General features: G+C 39.7%; 1 protein-coding gene across 2 annotated transcripts in view; it reads right to left on the bottom strand.

Moving 5' to 3' along the window:
* LOC135205750 (tyrosine-protein phosphatase 69D-like) overlaps positions 1 to 20679 on the bottom strand; it is a 472711-nt gene that overhangs the window by 375741 nt on the left and 76291 nt on the right. For both annotated transcript variants that reach the window (XR_010312592.1, XM_064236870.1), the window contains exon 3: positions 2743 to 2863. Coding sequence is in view for 1 of the 2 variants with exons in the window: in XM_064236870.1 (XP_064092940.1) it covers positions 2743 to 2863 (121 nt within the window). In the remaining variant the exon portion in view is untranslated. The remainder of the gene's footprint in view (positions 1 to 2742; positions 2864 to 20679) is intronic.

Genomic DNA, 20679 nt, shown 5'->3' with positions numbered 1-20679 from the left:
AAAAAAGATGATCAATTGTCTAGAAAAGCGAATTCCAGTCAGGAGGTAGCAGCAACGATGTTGATGCCACCGGCGACAGAAAAAATATGATAGAAAACGGGAATGGTTCCTAGTCCTGCCACCCAGGGCAGGCCGTTAGATCACCTGACCTACCTGTAGCGAGTGGCGCGAAATTTGAATTTCTGTCGGGGACGACGGAGTCTTAGCTATGTATATATCTGACAGGTAAGTTGATTGTATGAAATTAGTAAATCATTCTTATCCTCAAAATGTATTTAGTCATGAATTATTATTATTATTATTAATAGGGGTTAGTTTTTCCAGACCTCTGAAAAAAAACTAACCCCTATTAATAATAATAATAATAATTCACGACTAAATACATTTTGAGGATAAAAATGATTTACTAATTTTCAGATACTTTAGTTGTGAAAATAAGAGGATAATACAGTAATTAGTGAATCTTGCTCTATGAAAAAATTTGCGATTTCGTTAATTTTCCGGGATATAGTATTTGGGATCCACAAAAAAGTAAGCAAAGTGTTTTATGATAAGAGTTTAGAGCATAAGTATGTAAAATATGTGGGTAGTTTGTAGAATGGTGTAACCACTATCACGCTGTGTAAAAATAATATGTACGTACGAACGAGACTGTAGGTTGGTGACATCACGGTGATCATACGTATTTTTTCATGAATGAATATACATTTATGATAAAAAAAATAGTTACTGTACTGATTACAGTACCGTATGGTAATATTAATGTAATCACATCAAAATAAAGTAATCAATGCATACTGTAAACTTGTGAAGTGTATTTTTGTCTTTTGAAAAATGCTTTCCCCAAGAAATTATGCCTTGAAGAGGCTTTTTATTATGAAGATATGCCAATAATATATATAAGATAAGCATTTTATTATGAAGATATGCCAATAATATATAAGGTAAAAATGGTTTTATTATGTTGACGCTTCATCACCGATTGCAAACAATTCAATGTCATAATCTATGATAATTATCGTTTGTATGACAGCATTGTTTGGAGAAGTTAACTAAGTTCTATCAAAATAATAATGAAGTTCAAATTGAAAAAATGTTTTCTTAAATGTTATTACTACCATAATTACACTACTAATATTAACATTTATAATTAGAATGATAAAGGTCGCTGTGAATGCAATGTAATGTTTACATTTCGTTGCTGGTCACTCACTACAAGTACAAGCTGATGTCAATGATGTGGAATTATTCCATGAATAGGCTGTTTATATTGAAGATATGCCAATAGTATATAAGGTGAGAATGGTTCTATTACCTTTATTGTCCATTAATATCATCATAATGTGAATCTCTTCATGCATGTTGGTGGTTATGGACCGCGGCCGAGGCTTAGCTTCCCAGGACAAGCCCCAACTCTACGATTCATACCAGCAATATAGTCTGAGATGTGGTCCAAGGAAAAACCTGTGATTAACTGAATCAGTGATTCCTGATCCGCGACTAAGGGAGGCCCCACTGTACTACAGCGGTCCCCCCGTATTTGCGGGGGATGTGTACCAGAACCCCCTGCGAATAGTTAGAATCTGCGAATAGTTGGAACCCCTATAAAAACTCTGAAAACATCATATTTTGTTAGCTAAAACTCAGAAAAGCCCACTAAAAATGTTTATACTTGTTAATAGTTTATGACAAAAAGTGCATTTTATGAAATAGATAAAAAAAACCAGGAATTTCTGGATATTTTTCATAGAAAAATACCACCAATAGGCGAATTTTCTGCGAATAATGTGGGGAAATGTTCCTGAAAGAAATCCGCAAATGTGTGGGTCTGCAAATCCGGAGAACGCGAATACGGGGGTCCACTGTATAAGTGTCGTACTTGGCAGAAGTCATCCATGTCCTGCAACCTTTGTTACAGTACGAGATACTATACTCTGTTTTTTTCCATCTGTCCATCCACCTGTGGTGTTTGCGTATGGTAACACTGCATCCCAGGCTTTTAGATAGTTACGCTATGTGTAAGTTTTAGGTAAATAAAAGGATATCTGGGTGTACATTTGCAACTGAAAAGTGTTTTAATAATTTACTGTATGCAAATTACACCTTCAATATTCAAAATAGGATATTGTTATTATAGTTGAATACAAGCTGAATGTAACTATCTAAACCCCGGGACGCAGTGTTACCATACGCAAACACCACAGGCGGATGGACAGATGGAAAAAAACAGAGTATAGTCACTCCTGAGTCAAACTTAATCAGTTAAAGTCAACAACAAAGAAAGTCAGTTAAAAGTCAACAACAAAGAAAAGTCAAATCTTTCTAATGCATGACTAAATAATCACAATCCAACAGTAACAAAAGATTCATATGGTACACCACCCATATCCAAAACAACAAGTAAATAAATGATCCGGTTTTTAAGAGCTACTGCTGAAACCTTTGTCAAAAGCCAGTAGAAATACATTGAGCTAGTTTGCAGCGTCGTTTACCTATTCCTCCAGCAGTGGGCAGGGGTATTAGCCAACACCAAAACAAAAGAATAGCTATTGTGACTTTCACATTTTAACTACCGGTACTTAAAAATTCTTAGCTATTTAATTACTTGGTAAGTTACTTAAGATAAAAAAAAATGAATTGATGAGCTGTAAAAATGAGTCATGAGTATCTTTTCCAATGGCATACTCAGGGATGCACTCTGGAAACAGCCTCAACATTTCTTTTAACTTAATATTAACTTACATGATTTCATGATGGCCATGACTCCACTGCAATGTATCACCTCGCCCTCTGCAATTAATTGTGACGTTCGTTCCAGCATGTGGTTCATTTGACCCACCTTCAATTGAAATTCGCTGACTTTCTGAAATAAAAAGCAATACTATTAAAAAAACTTGAATGACAGCCTGGACATACAGTAAATGTATACAGTATTCTCTCAATAAACCAGATTTATAGAGCCAAGGACCAGTTGGATAAGGGTGAAATCTGGTAAAATCATGTAAAAAAAAAAACTCATACAGATGTAAAACAGCGATACCACATTAACTGAAAGCATTATACAAAAGTTATCTACCTTTCCCCCTACATGAAACCATGTATACTGCATAATTACACTTTGAAAATGAAATGCAACCCATTCTTTTTCTCTCTCTTGTAAATGATAAAATTTGGTAGAAAGGTAGCATACCTGTTTAACCAAAGCCTACCATGGTTTCATCACCACTGATGTATTTTTATACAACAAATTTCTTATCAGTTGTTACTATACTGTACTATTACCATACATGAAATACAAAAGTGCATGTGAGATATTGTCCTAGGCTGGCTGTTACACCTACGGCATCCATTTGCACAAGTCAAACAGGCTATTACAGCTGTATTTAAGATAAAGGTAGTACAGTAATACAGTGGAACCTTGACATACGAAAGTCCCTACTTACGAAAAATCCAAGATACGAAAGCAAAGTCGAAGATCTTTTTGCTTCTGTATACAAAAATAATTCAGGTTACAAAAGGGTAAAGTCCGAGATTTGCCCAGACCACCTAGAACAATTTTAAAACTCGCGCGCCGCCAACTGAGTAGACTCACCACCATCCTCCCGCTCTCCCATTGGTTGCTGATGCTAGTCACCGCCGTAAGATCCTGCTCTCCTATTGGTCAGCATCGTGCCTCTTTGTAGAGGCGTTCCTTGACCAATTTTTGCGGCAGCGTTATCATAAATACTGGAATTTGTTCGTTCACATATATTTAGTTTGTTAATGTGAATTTGTGTTAGTGATTTTGCTGTCGTTGTACTGTCAGTTACTTTATCGTGTTGTGTGTGAACTTAATTACTTACGTTATTAGCCATGGGTCCCAAGAATGTTGCTGAAGTTCACAGAAAGAAGAGGATGCTTTCTATGGAGAACGAAGATGGAGATAATGTGTTTCGTACAGTTTAGTGTTAATGTTTTCTGCCATTTTTTAATGTGTTTCGTAAAGTTGAGTGTTCATGTTTCCTGCCATTTGTCCTCCTCCTCTGTCACCACTTTCGGAGATCGCCTCATTCGAAAGGTAAGGTTCCACATTTTACTACATATGTACGTACATGTACGTAAAGTATTTCTTGTACCATGTACACTAATACATTTTATTTACAGGTACGTAATACAATAAAGGTTATGTTAGGTGTTGAATGGTCCAAATTGTTGTACAGGCAGTCCCCGGGTTACAACGAGGGTTCCGTTTTTGAGACGTGTCGTACACCGAAAATCGTCGTAAGCCGGAACATCGTCAAAAATCCTAAGAAAACCTTACTTTTAATGCTTTGGGTGCATTGAAACTGCATTCTTATGGCATTTTTCATAAAAAAAAAAAACCTTCAAATATTGATTATTTTCCATTTTTGGCGTCATATTTCATCTGCCAGATGAGCGTTGTAGGTGTCGTAACCCTGGAACATGCGTCGTAACCCTGGAAATAATGTGTAATGAATATAATGGAAAAGCATCGTAACCTTGGAACGTCGTAAGCCGAGACCGTTGTAACCTGGGGACTGCCTGTATTTCATTGTTTATTGGTCAATTTAGCTTTATTATAAAATTTACTGGAGTGTTTTTGTAGGGCTTGGAACGAATTAGGCAACTAACATGTAAAACGTAGATTAAGATACGAAAAAATCAGGTTACGAAGGCTGCTTTGGAACAGATTAATTTCGTATCCTGAGGCACCTCTGTACTTTGAACTTATGCGAGGGTAGGTTCCAGAGCCCGACACAAGTCGAAGATTCACGCAAGTTTGGTATTGTCCCGAAAAATGCTAATAAATGCTTATTTCTAGAGCTGAAGCACTAAATATGACCTTAAGGGGGCCGGCCGGAACCTCTATATATGGAGGTATAGGGTAAAAAATGCAAAGTCATGAAAAAATTCATGGAGCTTCATATGGCAATTGAGAATACGTATACGAAATATTTCGTCAAAATTCCTCTTACTTTCGTAGTTACAGGGTAATTAGTTAACGTAACTCAATAAGCCTAAAACATTGATCCGTACAAGAAAATGCAATATTTCTTCTATTATCGTAAATTTTTATAATTATTGTCAAAGAAATTGGGAGAAATGGCATCTGTAGACATTCCCCGAGTCGAGAAGGAGACTTCAGGCTCAAGCTACCAAGTCCAGTGCGATCACAGACGTCAAGTAGTCTACACGTTCCATTTTACGTCTGACATTCGCCTGCTTTCAAGTATGTTTATTTATGTTTCGGCAAGAATTTCATCATGCCAATGAGGAAAAGACAAGGGAAACATCTCGCTAACATACAGATGAAGAAAAATCGCTCAAGTATTATTACAGAATATCATAATATATGCGTAGTTAGTGAAGAGAGAGGGGAGGGTTGCTTAGTAACGCCCCCGTCTTGCTTGACAGCACACGTCACACTGTGCCTAAGGCTACGATCTTTGAGCAAAGAGATCTTCATTTATGATAAATAACAAAGTTTTGATTTTTTAATACCCAAAATGGAATATGAAATTCATAATAATCATGATTTATTAAATTGTCTTTGTGAAAAAAGTGTACGCCTTCGAGTTTCACCTCTTGACATTCTCTCGCAATTACGTTTGTTTATCTTTGTTTCGGGCAAGAATTTCATCATGCCAAAGAGGAAAATACAAGGAAAACATCTCGCTAACACACAGAAGAAGAAAATTCGCTGTAAATAAGCAGAGTTAGTGGAAGAGAGAGAGAATTGCGTAGGAAGGAGTGCCCCAATCTTGCCTCAGCAGTGCCCCAGGCTGCGATATATGAGCAAAGGGATCATCATTTATGATTAAAATTATGATAAATAAAATAGTTTTGGTTTATTAATACACAAAAAACAAATATACATTCATAATAATCATTATTTATTAATATTGTCTTTATAGAAATACGAAGGAAAACTTTGAACGCCCGTATCTCAAAATTATACTTATTGACCTTCAAAATCTATCTTCTCACTTAGTTTTAAAGCTATAACATTGGAATTTGGTATATAACTCAGAAAGACATTATAGAACAATCAAATAGAGCCCTTTTTTCCAATTTTTGTTTCGTATTTTTTTTTATAAATTTTTTTCTCCTGATTTATAGGGTTTATTTTTTGACCATATTGAAAAATTCATATCTAGCAAAAAAATGACTTTTAGAAAAAAAACTCTCCATTCGATTGGAGGTCTACATCAGGTCTATATATGGTAGTAATCCCAGGTCTTAATATTAAATATCAAGGGAGGAGATAGAATTTGAAAAATGGTTATTTTCGGGATAAATCGCCCTGGCGTCACAAAACCGAAGGTCAGAGGCGAAAATCATATGCGGTTTGGAGATGTCCCAAGTCACCTTATTAAGTGGTATGAATATCAAAGTCCTGTCCTTAAAAAAGGGCAGTAGCCAGCCGGCCCCCTTAATCATGCTGCCAATTAAGATAGTGTAATTTTACTTGAAAGTTAGCTAAATAAAATACTCTAAAAAAAGGAAGTAATTGGTTGACGTAATAATAAGGGAGAGTTGTAAGCGAGATTTCTCTCTCTCTCCTTCCTACCAATCTATCTTTAGAAGCCTTCTCAACCTCATTTTTAAGAACTTTATTCTACATCTTTCACTCTTTGTTCTGAAATACTATTTTATGAACAAAGTGTTTTTTGTTTGGACTACTAATACAACTCTTAGTTATGCCTTTATGTTTTAGAACGTATTTGCAACACTAGCAAATTTACAGTATATAATTCTGGTAAAATTAGATCAATTCAAAATTATCCAATGTACAGGTAAAGATGCAAAAAGAAATAATAAGTTGTAAAAATATGTGTGAGCGCTAACTACGAGAGAGAGAGAGAGAGAGAGAGAGAGAGAGAGAGAGAGAGAGAGAGAGAGAGAGAGAGAGAGAGAGAGATTGTCCTTACTTTACGAGAGCAAAATTATTTATGAATTATTACAGCAACAGAAAGAATAACATAAGTTATTCTTACATTAGATATCAAAAGTTGGAAATTCATGGCCTAGGAAGGAAGGAAGAAAGAAAGGAAAGAAGAGAGAGAGAGAGAGAGAGAGAGAGAGAGAGAGAGAGAGAGAGAGAGAGAGAGAGAGAGAGAGAGAGAGAGAGAGAGAAATTAAATTTGTACACTTTATGGGCACCACTCCCTTCCCATCTTATGTGAAGTTAATTGAAAGTTCCCTTCCCCTTCCTGTCTTAAAGTCAACAGGGAAGATAGGTAATAGACTTGGATTGTTATGTATTTGTTTAAAATGATATTGTTATGATACAATAAAGTTTCATACATACTTACCTGGCAGATATATACATAGCTATCGACTCCGTCGTCCCCGACAGAAATTCGAATTTCGCGGCACACGCTACAGGTAGGTCAGGTGATCTACCTGCCTGCCGCTGGGAGGCAGGACTAGGAACTATTCCCGTTTTCTAATCAGATTCTCTCTTCCACCTGTCTCCTGCGGGGAGGCTGGGTGGGTCTTTAATTGTATATATCTGCCAGGTAAGTATGTATGAAACTTTATTGTATCATAACAATATCATTTTCATACATTCAACTTACCTGTCAGATATATACATAGCTGATTGACACCCTTTGGTGGAGGGCAAGAGACAGCTAGTTACTGACTAGACAGGTAAACAACATATGTTGTAGGTATTTATAGACCTTAGTTCCTCTGTGTTTCTAGACGAAGGATTGACTTCCTAGCTATTGCATAGGAGTCTGCTTCATCTCAAGAGCCTTAGCGAGATAGTGATCTGTGGCCAAAGAGTTCTTGTGGATCTGTCGATGGGGTCTCTTCCACTTACTCGACAGAATCCTAACTGGCGTTTGTCAATGGGAGCACATCCGCTATATGACAACACGCACTTATTTAAGGAGCGCAACACCGATCCCGATCACCTGTTCCTAACATGAGGGTTCGCGCTAAATTGAAAGAGAGTTATCCCCCAAACTCCTTTCAAACCTCCAAAAAAAAATCATTGAGTTAAAATAAATTCAACTCATTATTTAAAGGATCAGTGTCGGCTCCTTATCCAGCAAACGTATCCGCTGATACGTTATAAAAACAAGAGAGAAGAATCTCTCGTAGGTTAACTTGAAGTCCTTCGTGTAATGAGTAGTCAACCCATAATTGCATCTCCTATATGTTAAAGCTAATATGGTTTCTGACATATTGTTACAAAAGAACAAGAATTTGCAAAAGCTCGCACTTTAGAGCTTTTTAAATTCTCAGCTGTTTGAAGGTATCATCAAGTCACTTATGAAATGCTTTAGAGATCACCATTGTTTCAAAGAAGACTAGGACTTTCTTTGAACTGGATCTCATCTGGATGAAGCCTAACGCCTGGCTTGCGCCTGGCTGGCGCGAGGAGTATCCTGTTTAGAATACTCATGGCGCCTGACAGTCGTAAAAACTCTTCGAATACTCCTGCCGTCTGGAAGGCGCATCTTGCTCCCCCAAAATACTCCCTGGCGCCTGTTAGGAGTTATTAAGCTCAGCATACTCCTGGCGCCTGGAGGGTATCCGCTTCGAATAAACTCCTGGCGCCTGGAAGGAGTATCCGGCGCTTTCGAATACTCCTGGCGCTTGGAGGGTATCCGCGCTCGGAAATACTCCTGGCACCTGGCAGGAGTATCGCCTTCGGAATACTCTGGCGCGTTAGGAGTATTAAGCAAGAATACCCTGGCGGCCTGGCAGGAGATCGCGCTCGAATTTACCCTCCTCGGCCGCACTGTGGAGGGAGTTATCGCCCTATCGAAAATTAACTCCCTCGTCTCTGAATACCTCCCCTTGGCGCCTGGCGAACGGAGTATCGCGGGCCTTCGAATACTCCCTGGCGCCTTAGGATATTAAGCTCAGAATACTCCTGGCGCCTGGCAGGATATCGCGCTCGAATACTCCTCGCCTGGGGAGGGAGTATCGCGATCGGAATACTCCTCGTCCTCGAATACTCCTGGCGCCTGGCAGGAGTATCGCTCTCCGAATACTCCTGGCGCTGGCAGGATATCGCTTCGAATACTTCCTGGCGCCTGTTAGGAGTATTAAGCTCAGAATACTCCTGGCGGCCTGGCAGGAGTATCGCGCTCCGAATACTCCTGGCGCCTGGAGGAGTACGCGGGATCGGAATACTCCTCGTCTCTGAAACTACTTCATACTCCTGCAAAGGAGTATCGTCTCCGAATACTCCTGGCGCCTGGGAGGAGTATCGGTCTCCATGAATACTCATGGCGCGCCTGGCAGGAGTATCGCTCTCCGAAATACTCTGGAGCCTGGGAGAGTATCGTGACTCGGAATACTCCTGGCGCCTGGCAGAAGTATCGCTTTCCTAGGAGGAGCATCGTGATCGGAATACTCCTGGCGCCTGGTAGGAGTATCACGTTCCGAATACTCCTGGCGCCTGGGAGGAGTATCGTGCTCATCGGAATACTCCTGGTGCTTGACAGGAGTATCGCGTTCCGAATACTCCTGGTCGTCTGTTAGGAGTATTAAGCTCAGAATACTCCTGGCGCTTGGTAGGCACATCGCGCTTCGAATACTCCTGGCGCCTGGTAGGAGTAAAAAGTCTAGAATACTCCTGCTCCTGGAGGAGTATCGAGGTCAGAGTACTCAAGGCGCCTGGCAGGAGTATCTCTTCCCGAATACTCCTGACCTATGGAAGGCGCATCTAGTTCCGAATACTCCTGTGACTTGGTCGGAGTATCGCTCATGGAATGGCCTTTCGAATGGCAAGTATATTGCGCTTAGCGGGCGCTATACTCCTATCAGGAGTTCTCTCTTCTCCAGTTGGCTCTTGTTGCTTGGATGAAGATCTTGGGCTAGAACGATCTATAGTAAAGTCAGGCTCTTTGCGCCTACTTGGCGCCTGGCTCCTAGTTGGCGCCAGGACGCTTGGCAGGAGTTACTTCCTTTCCCACGTCTCGCCTGCCCTAACGCATCGCTCCCCCAGAGATGGCCGCTTGTGCGACAACTCTCCTGTAGGGTTCGTCGCGCCCACAGGAGATCGGTATTTGGATCTCTTAATCAGAAGTCTATCATCCTTTTTTACCGAGTATGATCTTTAGAAAGTACTCCTACCAAAGACGCTAATTGCTCCTGCACATTCATCACAATTTAGTCCGCTCCATCCCGTAGACAATAGGGAAATCTCAAAAATTCCAAGAGACAAGTCTTCCTCCGAGGAGGATCATTATTGCATACTTCCGTTGCTAACGAGTTCTCCTCCTACATGTTGATGAGTTTTCTCGTTGCAGAAGCTTCCCTATCCTTGCCCGAAGGAAGGGAAGGAGCTTGGACTTTAAAAGATTCTGAGCTGGAAATTGGTTGATTTCTAGCTTCTTGAATGTATCTCTCTGAACCTTTTGGGAAGTAGTTTGAGCCCTTCTCGCGTTCCAAAGACTCTGTCAGTAAACGTTTAAACCTTTTCTTCTTCTGTAGATGACAATGTCAACTACATTACCCGGGACAACGAAACCTCTATCTAACAGCGTTGATCCAGGAATAAAAGGCTTTAGTTCTCTTGCCAAACCTACTATGCTGGCCAGAACCCATTGCCGAGTCGTCATAGAATTTGATTCCAGATTCTAAAGCCCAAAATTTCACTTGTCCTCTTGATCGTTTAGGACCAAGAGAAAACATTGATTAGGAGCAGTTCCAATCTTTGTCGGACCACGGAATCTGAGGGGGCCCAAATTAGGATCCCATTCTAAGTATAAGATCTCTTAATCTTATCGTATAGAGGTATTGTATAAGATCCCGAAGATCTTAATTCTCTACTATCTCTAATATTCTTTGTCTAGACAGAATATATCTTTTCACTGTGTTCATTGATAGCATAAATTACCAAGGTGATTCTTCCCTCTGAAAGGGAAAAAAAGAAAATCCTTATGTAGTTCACAGAGGTATCGAAGAGACAGTTTCCCCTTTCTATCTAGCACGATCTGCAGCAACTCTATGTCTTTCACATATTTAAAGGAAACTATCAAGCTTCCCTTGAAAAATCCTCTCATTCATATTTACTTCTGGTCAGTCTGCACGCAGACAGACTCAGAGTGAATAGGTTTTTCAGTCCAATATTTATAATAGATTCCGATCAAATCCCTTAGAAAAACCTTCCGACACATGCTGAAAGAAGAACGTGACTTCTGTGAATCCAACCTTTTATTGCCAAAATGATTGCATTCCATCTTCTTCCTTAGATGCCCATTTATTTTAATATGTGTTAAGAATATATACAACTAGGGGAAAAAAAACTAAAGTTTATTCCCCTCTTAAAATTTAAAGATGGCGTATCTTGCTACCTCTCTTGTTTCGAGGAAAAGGAAGCAATCTATAAGAAGGTCGTTCATCTTCTGCCTTGCGAAGATATCTGTGAATATTTTCCGCAGGGGTCTGACAACTCTTTCCAATGAATGTTAAATCGTGCTCTGCCGAATTAAAATTCTTTATAATCTATCACATTGTGGTAACAGATTCATCTAGGAAACTCTTGTAAGGATAGTAGGAGCGCTGTAAATTAAAAAAACCACCACGGTGTGCATAAGGCTTAAGCGTATCGTTATCTTAAGGTGAATTTTCTACTTACATTCTTTCCTCGCCGAGGGCAGAGAGTATCCTTAGCAAAACGAATACGATGTTTATTCATGTTTGCCTAAAAAAAATTCCCTCAATTCGTGGTTAAGTCCCCTGATTTTATGGGGGAATATACGGTTGAAGCATTCGATCCTTTAGGAGAGAAAGATGTAACCAACCGTTCACAGACCGAGAACCGGATGGTACTAGATTGGCTCACAATTACAGCCGTGTCGTTCACTGCCTGGCTGCCTTCATTCTGAGTGCCATTACTCCTTTCAATGAATGGATATAATAAAAATTATTCTCGAGTCTAAGAAAACTCTCAATAATGCAAATTTTAGGCAAACAACCTTTGTTAAATACCGAGGCTGAATAGGTATTGTCGTAATAAACCTTTTAAGCGAAGTCTTTACTAGTAAAATCCTTTAAGGATATAGACAATTCCGTAGCGAACCAGAAAGGCAACTATGGTATGCGTATTATGACTTGTCATTCAGTAGTCATATACAGCAAGCCTTCTACGACACTCTTTCCTTTCTGACATGCAGAGAAAGAATAGAAATCTTACTCTCTTCGTTCATTTCGTCCATAATCCCGAATGAGTATTAGTCGAAAGATATTGCAAATGACAACGAGGATCGAAGAGAATCTCACCCCGCTTTTATTATCTTGGAGATAAGGTTTCCGTATTTTACGCCTTTCTTATCTGGAAGAGCCTCTAATCAATGAATGAGAGCTCGTACGAATCTTGTTCAACTTCCAAACGATTGCCCCTCTTCTGTAAATGGTTGGTTGCAATCTATTTTAGAAGGAGGATGATTTTAATATCCTCTTACTAATACTGAACTAATTCTCACAATTCTGCTCTATCTTCCATTCCTCAATTTGGGGCAGATTGAAAGGTGAAGGGCTATTCGCAGTATCGACTCTAACCTGACAAGGGCTACGGCAGCCTGTGCTACATCTTGAGTCCCTGCCTGGAAAAAACCGAACTTGCTCTAGCCTTTATTGCAATAAGACGATCCTGACAAGGGCAACGGCCGCCTGCGCGACAACTCCCGTCCCTATCAGGAAAAGCCTTGAATGTCTTTCACCCTTCGTCTGGAGGACTCTCGGCGGTTGTCAGGCTCTTCTTGTAGGAGAAAGTGTCTGGCGCTAAGCAGGAGTATCTTACCTAGAATACTCCTGGCGCCTGGTAGGAGTATCGTTTGCCCGGTGGAACTGTCTATTGGCGGAGATCGCGTTTCCGAATACTCCTGGCGCCTGGGAGGAGTATCGTGATCAGAAATATCCTGGATCCTAGAAAGACGTATCGCCTTGGAACGTTTTCTTGTTGGAAAGTTCCGAGCATCTGAAAGGCGATCCTCGCCTGGAAAGTTCTGTACGTCTGGAAGGTTATTTGAATCTGGAATCTTCCGCCTTCTGGAAGGTTCCGCTTGTGCGGAAGGTTTTGTGTGCGGAAGGTTCCGATCTCTTGTATATTTGTTCTTGCTTAGAATTCGACAATACTTCCATTTTCGACATAGCCCTCCCTTTCTTCTGAATGAGAATGGACTTCCTATTTCCGATGAAGATCCTGGTCATCGTGCTTCAGGCGCTTTGCGCCTCGTTTCAGACGCTTTGCGCCTCGTTTCAGACGCTTTGCGCCTTGTTTCAGACGCTTTAGGCGCATTGAGCCTCGTTACCGGAGCTTCATGCCCAAGGAGCTAGAAGCTTAAAAATTATATATATGTGTGTAATCACTAAACGAGATCATCCCATAATTCAATTCATTCGATCAACAAATATCCTTTAATATCTAATTCGATCTTCTCAGAATAGATATATTTTCATATACATGTACCGATGAGGAATTTATTGAAATAACTATTTCAAACCCCCATGGGATAGAGCCCCCCCCGTCCAACTGTACGGGGGGACGAACCCGGATAGGGCAATGCCTCTACCGCAACCTTTCTTCCGTCTCTTCTGAGGTTCCGATAGCCAGACGAGATTATCTTGCATTTTCATTTAACCTACGCCGTTGAATGTTTCTTCTCCTTATTCGTTAAGACGATAATAATAAGGGGAACACATTGAATTAGGATGCCTTTCCAATGGCTATCCCTGGCAGTCTGGGACGTTCTACAGAACCTGCCGAGGGGACGCCTGATCGGTGGGGATTCTCCATAACCTCCGTACGGCTTTCGACATTCTTCTCTGGGCCTGTTGAGCTTGGAAGAGGTCTAGGCCTGGGAGCGAGACAGAGCCGATCAGACGCACCCTCTAATGCAATGGGGAACACTATAATCACTTCTTACCTTATAATAGCTCGTATCTTGAGCTACATTCCTTTATCTTCCAAATTGCAAATGAATTTGTAGTTTCTGTGAAGTAAGAAGGTGATGAGGAAACAACCACTACTAGTACTGTTAATATTCTAACTGCTTGTCAGAACGAGGGCTATAAAGACTTCTAAAGAAAGCATATCTAGTTCTATGTTTTCTGACTTCCTCAAATAGGAAGTTACCTTATTTTCCTCAATCAAATTCTAACATTTATTACACTTCATCAATGAATAAATATTTATATTTCCCTTTCTTGCAAACTATGTAATTGTCTACCGAACACTCGGTAGTTTACACATACTCTTTCTTCGAAAACTTCGAAGTTAATTTCATTAAAAGTTATTAAAAAGTTATTAAAAAGTTATTAAAAACGTATGCCAAAACCACCGATCCGTAGTATTTTCCCTGTAAAAGTCGCGCCCAGAAGGGCCCAAGAAGAGCGATGGCGATGAAACACGAAAATCAAATCAGGAGGGAAAGCAAACATATGTTTACCTTCCCAGCGACAGAGAGAATCTGATTAGAAAACGGGAATAGTTCCTAGTCCTGCCTCCCAGCGGCAGGCAGGTAGATCACCTGACCTACCTGTAGCGTGTGCCGCGAAATTCGAATTTCTGTCGGGGACGACGGAGTCGATAGCTATGTATATATCTGACAGGTAAGTTGAATGTATGAAAATATTAAATAATAATTTACTATAAAAATGGGATACTGCAGCATACACCACTCCGTGCTCTGATTTAAATCCGTCTGGAGAATCACTTGACTGAGTTTTCAAGGCACTCTTTATCATCACTAGCTCTCCATGGAGAGAGAGTTACTTCACCACATTCAACTTGTAAAGATAATTTTAGTAATGATTTAAAGGCTCTTAAGCATATTCTAAGGCCTTTATTGTGAACAGGGTTTAACACTTTCAGCAGTGTCCTAAGCTGAGCCATATACTTCACATTCATAATCAAATGATATCTATTGGCCTCCAGAGTAGTGTTCGATAGTTATTTGATTAGGTTTAATGCTCATTTACATTTTGGCTTCAGGTATGTTATGTGAGCTTTCCAATTTGGGTGAGTACGACTCCTGGTGCCTTATGTATGAATAATTTAAAGCCTATAGATGAGGCCCATTCATCTATTTTTATTATAGTTTCATAATTATTCGCTCTGCATGTTTTAGGCATGATGTTGAAGATGGTAAAATCATCCATATAAAGGTTACATTTTATTCCATTAGGTAGACTAATAACAATACCATTAATTGCTAAAGTAAACTGTGTGCCACTAAGTACGCTTCCTTGTGGAACACCGTTTACAGGTGGAAATGTACTTGATAATAAATTATGAAACTCTCACCTGAAACGTGCAATCTGTCAGAAAGTTTTGGCTAAACATAAGTAAATGACCACAGATGCTGTTTTTATGTAAAGTTTTTATTATTACATACCTCCATGTAGTACCGTATGCCTTTTCAATGTCAAAAAACTGCTACAGTAACCTATTTTTGTTCAAATCCTCTACATATAGTATGGTCTTCTAAGTTGGATAGAGCATCTAATATGGATCTGTTGCACAGTGATCCAAATTGTGTGGGAGTCAGAATTTTATTCTCCCAAAAGTGCCATGTTAGTCAAGCATTTACCATTTTCTCTAATAATTTGCATCAACAACTTGTTAAGAGAAACTGGCCTGTAATTATTTGCATTACTTGGATCCTTTCCAGGTTGGAGATAGGAGTTATTATAGCTTTATGCCCTTCATTAGTAAGTAAAATTCAAAGCCATAATTGATAATTGATAACTGGAGATTGTCTCTACATTACTTATTACTTTTGGATCAAGTGTTCTTTTTCCATCTTTCAACATGGCATGTCTAGGTGATTTAACATAGATACCATTCATTTTCCTGAATTTTTCCCATATATTTTGTATGGGAGTATATTATAACAGAGATCTGATACATATTTCCTCCATGAAATTATTCTTCCTTGAATTACTGTCTTTTTACATTTTTGGAGATATTTTGTTATATAGAGATTATAATGTATCAATTTCAAGTATACTAATAGTCATTTTTTGTGTAAAGTTCCTTCTAATATTGGTACTGTTTTATTTATTTTGCCAAAGTTTCTATTCAAATTACCCAAGTCTCCTATTTTGGTGTTTTATTTTTATTAATTCTGTTAAGTTTTTCCAACCACCATGGAACTTTGTTGGATGAGATTTCGATTTTGGTATTGCTTTATCAGCAGCATCTTTGATGAAATCAACAAGAAACCATTTGTTTCATTATGATCCTGTGTATATTCAAATGGTGGGATATTCCTGGTTAGGAGATCATATCTTTCCCATTATACTTTATAAATGTTATACAGGCAGCCCCCGGTTAACGGCAGGGGTTCTGTTCTCGGCAGGGTCGAGAAGCAAAAGATGTGGTGACAGGATCACAAGCGAAGCAACAAAATCTCCCCCACTTACTTTGCTTGTTCCGACTGACAAACTTTCCCTTCTGTCACACTTTCCTCTTCACATTACCAAATACCTGCAGGATGATTGGCTTACCGAAATACAGAACACACAAAACACAAACACATGTACTCACTTTACACCTGAATAACTCAGGGCTAGGCTCTGTGCCGTCCGCTGGATACAGTCATCAAGAGACAACAACCACTGAATTGCACTACTCATGACAGACAAGCAACCATACAAAAACTCAAAAAACAACAACCCAACTTTACGCAAACAAATACCAACATCTCGAAGACGACGACAAATCATACAACTCAAAACCAGTACAACAAACTACAACCACCAACCCTGTCTCCAACAGACAACTCACAAAACCATCAAAATGCAAAATCAAGTACTACAAACCTCTTCAGCTCAACAACCACCTGACAAACTCACGCACAACGACCATAAAATATCAATAACAATCAAGAAAACACCAAATAACAAATGGCTACTTCTGATTGACAGTCTTTTCTGACTTATTGACTCCTTACGACTCTCCGTAACAGATTCGCCATACACTCCTTTGGCGACCGCTCCAACAGAAAATCAGACGCTTCTGCTCACCATCAAACCACTAACTATCCATCCACCAATAACGATCTTTCTTTCTCTCTCTCTCTTGATCGCTCACTCACTCACACTCAGAAAAACATATCAAACTTACATACTAACATACAGCAACACCAACCACAAAACACGACACATCAAACATACGAAAACATCTAAACTCCCAACCCAATGATGCTCTCTCTCTCTCTCTCTCTCTCTCTCTCTCTCTCTCTCTCTCTCTCTCTCTCTCTCTCTCTCTATCTCTCATCTGTCTTCTCTCTCTCTCTCTCTCTCTCTCTCTCTCTCTCATGCAACCCTCAAAGACAATGTCAAATGTAACTACCATTATCACTCCTCCACATTACCTACCCCATTACATTTAAAAATGTTTCCTTACACTTGCAACACTCACACTAAATTCACTACTTTTAAGCCACTTTCATTCAAATTACCCTCACTACTATCATCCCAAATCTCATTCACTACTTCATCGACATCTTCTAGCTCTGGTCCCAATATCTCCCCTATTTGTTACCAAACCACTAAGTTCATCCAAATGTCTGTCAAACTCTTGTAAAGATTTATCCATACTATCAACCACCTCCTTACTACTCAGCTTCCTTCCCACAGAAGTCTCACTTATCCCTAATAATTCACACCCACATACACTATAAGTCTCATTCATTCCCTCAAAGTCATCCACATTACACGTTTTATCAACCGTTCCTAACACTAACATCCTTATCAAGCCGTTCTAGCTTATTCCTTCCATTCCCTTTCTCTATATTCTTCTGCTTACTTTCATACGCAACCAACACTAACTGTCAATCTCCCAGACCCATTTGTTCACTGACACTCGGCTCATACTTATTCACCCTCAACCATTCACTCATCGCATTCTCCTGAACATACTGTTGTACGTCCCTCCACTTACGGAGCTGGTTATGGTGTGCCCTAACCTCATCCAACCCCCACCTACTCGCAATTTCCCCAAAACATAACTCAATCCACTCAGCCCCACTTCCAAAATCTCAAAAGGCCCTTAAAATTTCTCCCTTTCCTTATTCACATTCATTCTTCCTATCTCAACCACCCCTTTCAACAACTTATCCCCAATCTTAAAACTTTTAAACCTTTCACTTGCTTTCTTCCACAAATCCCGATCACTCTCTCACAGACCCAACTGTATCCTAATAATCCTTTCAAAATTTAACATGTTTACAAAGAGACATACCTATACTCTTCTGCAGTGTGGCATTATATACCCACACTGAATGTCCTACATAATATCCCAATCATTGTCGCATTTACTCATGATTTGCAAAATTTCAGTCTTTGTTTTAACAGTCATTTCAGCCAAACCATTCGCATTGGGCATATATGGTGTAGAATACACATGCACAATACCCCAATCCTTCAATATTTCTTCATATTCCCATCCCACAAACTCAGGTCCATTATCACTCAACATTTTTGCCAGCTTACACACACACACAGGCAACATCACTTGACCCACCATATGCACAACAGTTTCACTTCTCTTTTCTTTGATAGGAACCACATAAGCAAATTTACTCATGTGATCCACCACCACAATCATCCTCATGTGTCCTCTCGCAGTCCTCGGCAAAGAAACACAATCAATCACAAGCATCTCAAACAGCTCTTTCATCTGCAATCGCAACACAGGCGGACTCGCATGCACACACTGATACTTTCCCCTCTGAAAGTTTTCACATGTGACAGCTACCGTGATCACTTGTTTATTGCGGTTAAGGGGGCCGGCCGGAACCCTTATATATGGGGGTATAGGGCGAAAAATGCAGTAACAAAAATTCATGGAGCTTCATATGGCAATTGAGAATACGTATACGAAATATTTCGTCAAAATTCCTCTTACTTTCGTATTTACAGGGTAATTAGTTAACGTAACTCAATAAGCCTAAAACATTGATCCGTACAAGAAAAATGATATTGTTATGATACAATAAAGTTTCATACATACTTACCTGGCAGATATATACTTAGCTATAGACTCCGTCGTCCCCGACAGAAATTCAAATTTTGCGGCACTCGCTACAGGTAGGTCAGGTGATCTACCGCCCTGCCCTAGGTGGCAGGACTAGGAGCCATTCCTGTTTTCTATCAGATTTTCTCTCTTCCACCTGTCTCCTGAGGGGAGGCTGGGTGGGCCACATATCGTATATATCTGCCAGGTAAGTATGTATGAAACTTTATTGTATCATAACAATATCATTTTCATACATTCAACTTCCCTGTCAAATATATACTTAGCTGATTGGCACCCTTTGGTTGAGGGTAAGAGACAGCTAACTACTGAATAGAAAGGTAAACAACATATGTTGTAGGTATTTATAGACCTTGGTTCCTACCTGATTAGGTGGAAGACTTCGTGGCTACTGCCTAAGGGTCTGCTTCACCTCATGAGCCTTAGCGAGATAGTGATCTGTGGCCAAGAGTTCTTGTGGGTCTGTCGATGGGGTCTTATCCACTTACTCGGCAGAGCCTAACTGGCATTTGTCAATGGGTGCTAATCCACTTATATGACAACACGCCTTATTTAAGGAGCACACAACCGATCCCGATCACCCGATCACCCGATCCTAACACCTGTGTTAGTTCTAAGATTGTCAAGAGTTATCCCCCAAACAACCAATAACTCGAATTACACAGTCAATACGCACACACTAAAGTACAAAAAAAAAAATTTTGTACCCCTCTAATAGTCAGATACCACTCGAGTTCCTTACTGAACCAAAGTGACGGCCGCCTGTGCGACATCTGACACTTCTTCCAGCAGGAAGTCAAGAACGTATCTAACAAGAGGGTTACGTACATAAAATTAAGGATCGGCGCTTGCTCCAATACCCAGGACCGTATCCGCTGACACAAATGGACCCAGAGAAAAGCATTTCTCGTAAATGACCCGAACGTCTTTCAAGTACAGGCAGTCCCTGGGTTATGACGGGTCCGGCTTACGACGTTCCGAGGTTACGACGCTTTTTCTTAAATATTCATTGAAAAATCCGCCCTGGGTTACGAAGCTTGTTCCGAGGTTACAACGCTGACGCTTCCGACGCTCCGAGTTAACGACGCTTTAAAAAAACGCATACTATGATAAGAATCCTTTACAGTTTAGCACAGTATATTAATAAAAATAAGTTTTTGGTTAGATTACAACAAAAATTTTGAGGTTATGATGATTTTCGACACTTTTTATGTCGTTTTTTTAAATTTTTTTAGTGACGCCTCATATGCGGAACTAGTTTCCGAGTGAATGAATACACTAGCTTGGGATGCGCAGTTTATAACAGTCCAAAAGCGCAAATAATGAAAAAATCATTGCTAGTTTCCAGTATACATAATTAACAAAACTAAGTGTCTGGTTAGATTACAATGCAAATTCCAAGGTTACGACGGTTTTTTATGCCTTTTAACGATACCTCATACGCAGAACTAGTTTCTGAGCGGAGGGCGCATAAATCAATTTACGCTATTAAACTGTATGGTAACCATAGTCAAGGATAAGGAACGCATTCTCAAACAGTATACATATCCTTTAATACAAAACAGCAAAATATCATTGAAACATTATTTCACTTAAAGAATCCATTTATACTCTACTTAGACTTGGATGTAAAAACCATAGTTTCTCTCTCTCTCTCTCTCTCT

The sequence above is a fragment of the Macrobrachium nipponense genome, chromosome 11 (assembly GCF_015104395.2).
Source record: "Macrobrachium nipponense isolate FS-2020 chromosome 11, ASM1510439v2, whole genome shotgun sequence".
Taxonomy (NCBI): domain Eukaryota; kingdom Metazoa; phylum Arthropoda; class Malacostraca; order Decapoda; family Palaemonidae; genus Macrobrachium; species Macrobrachium nipponense.
The sequence above is the reverse complement of the archived record's forward strand: the minus strand, read 5'-3'. Positions and strand labels throughout refer to the sequence as shown.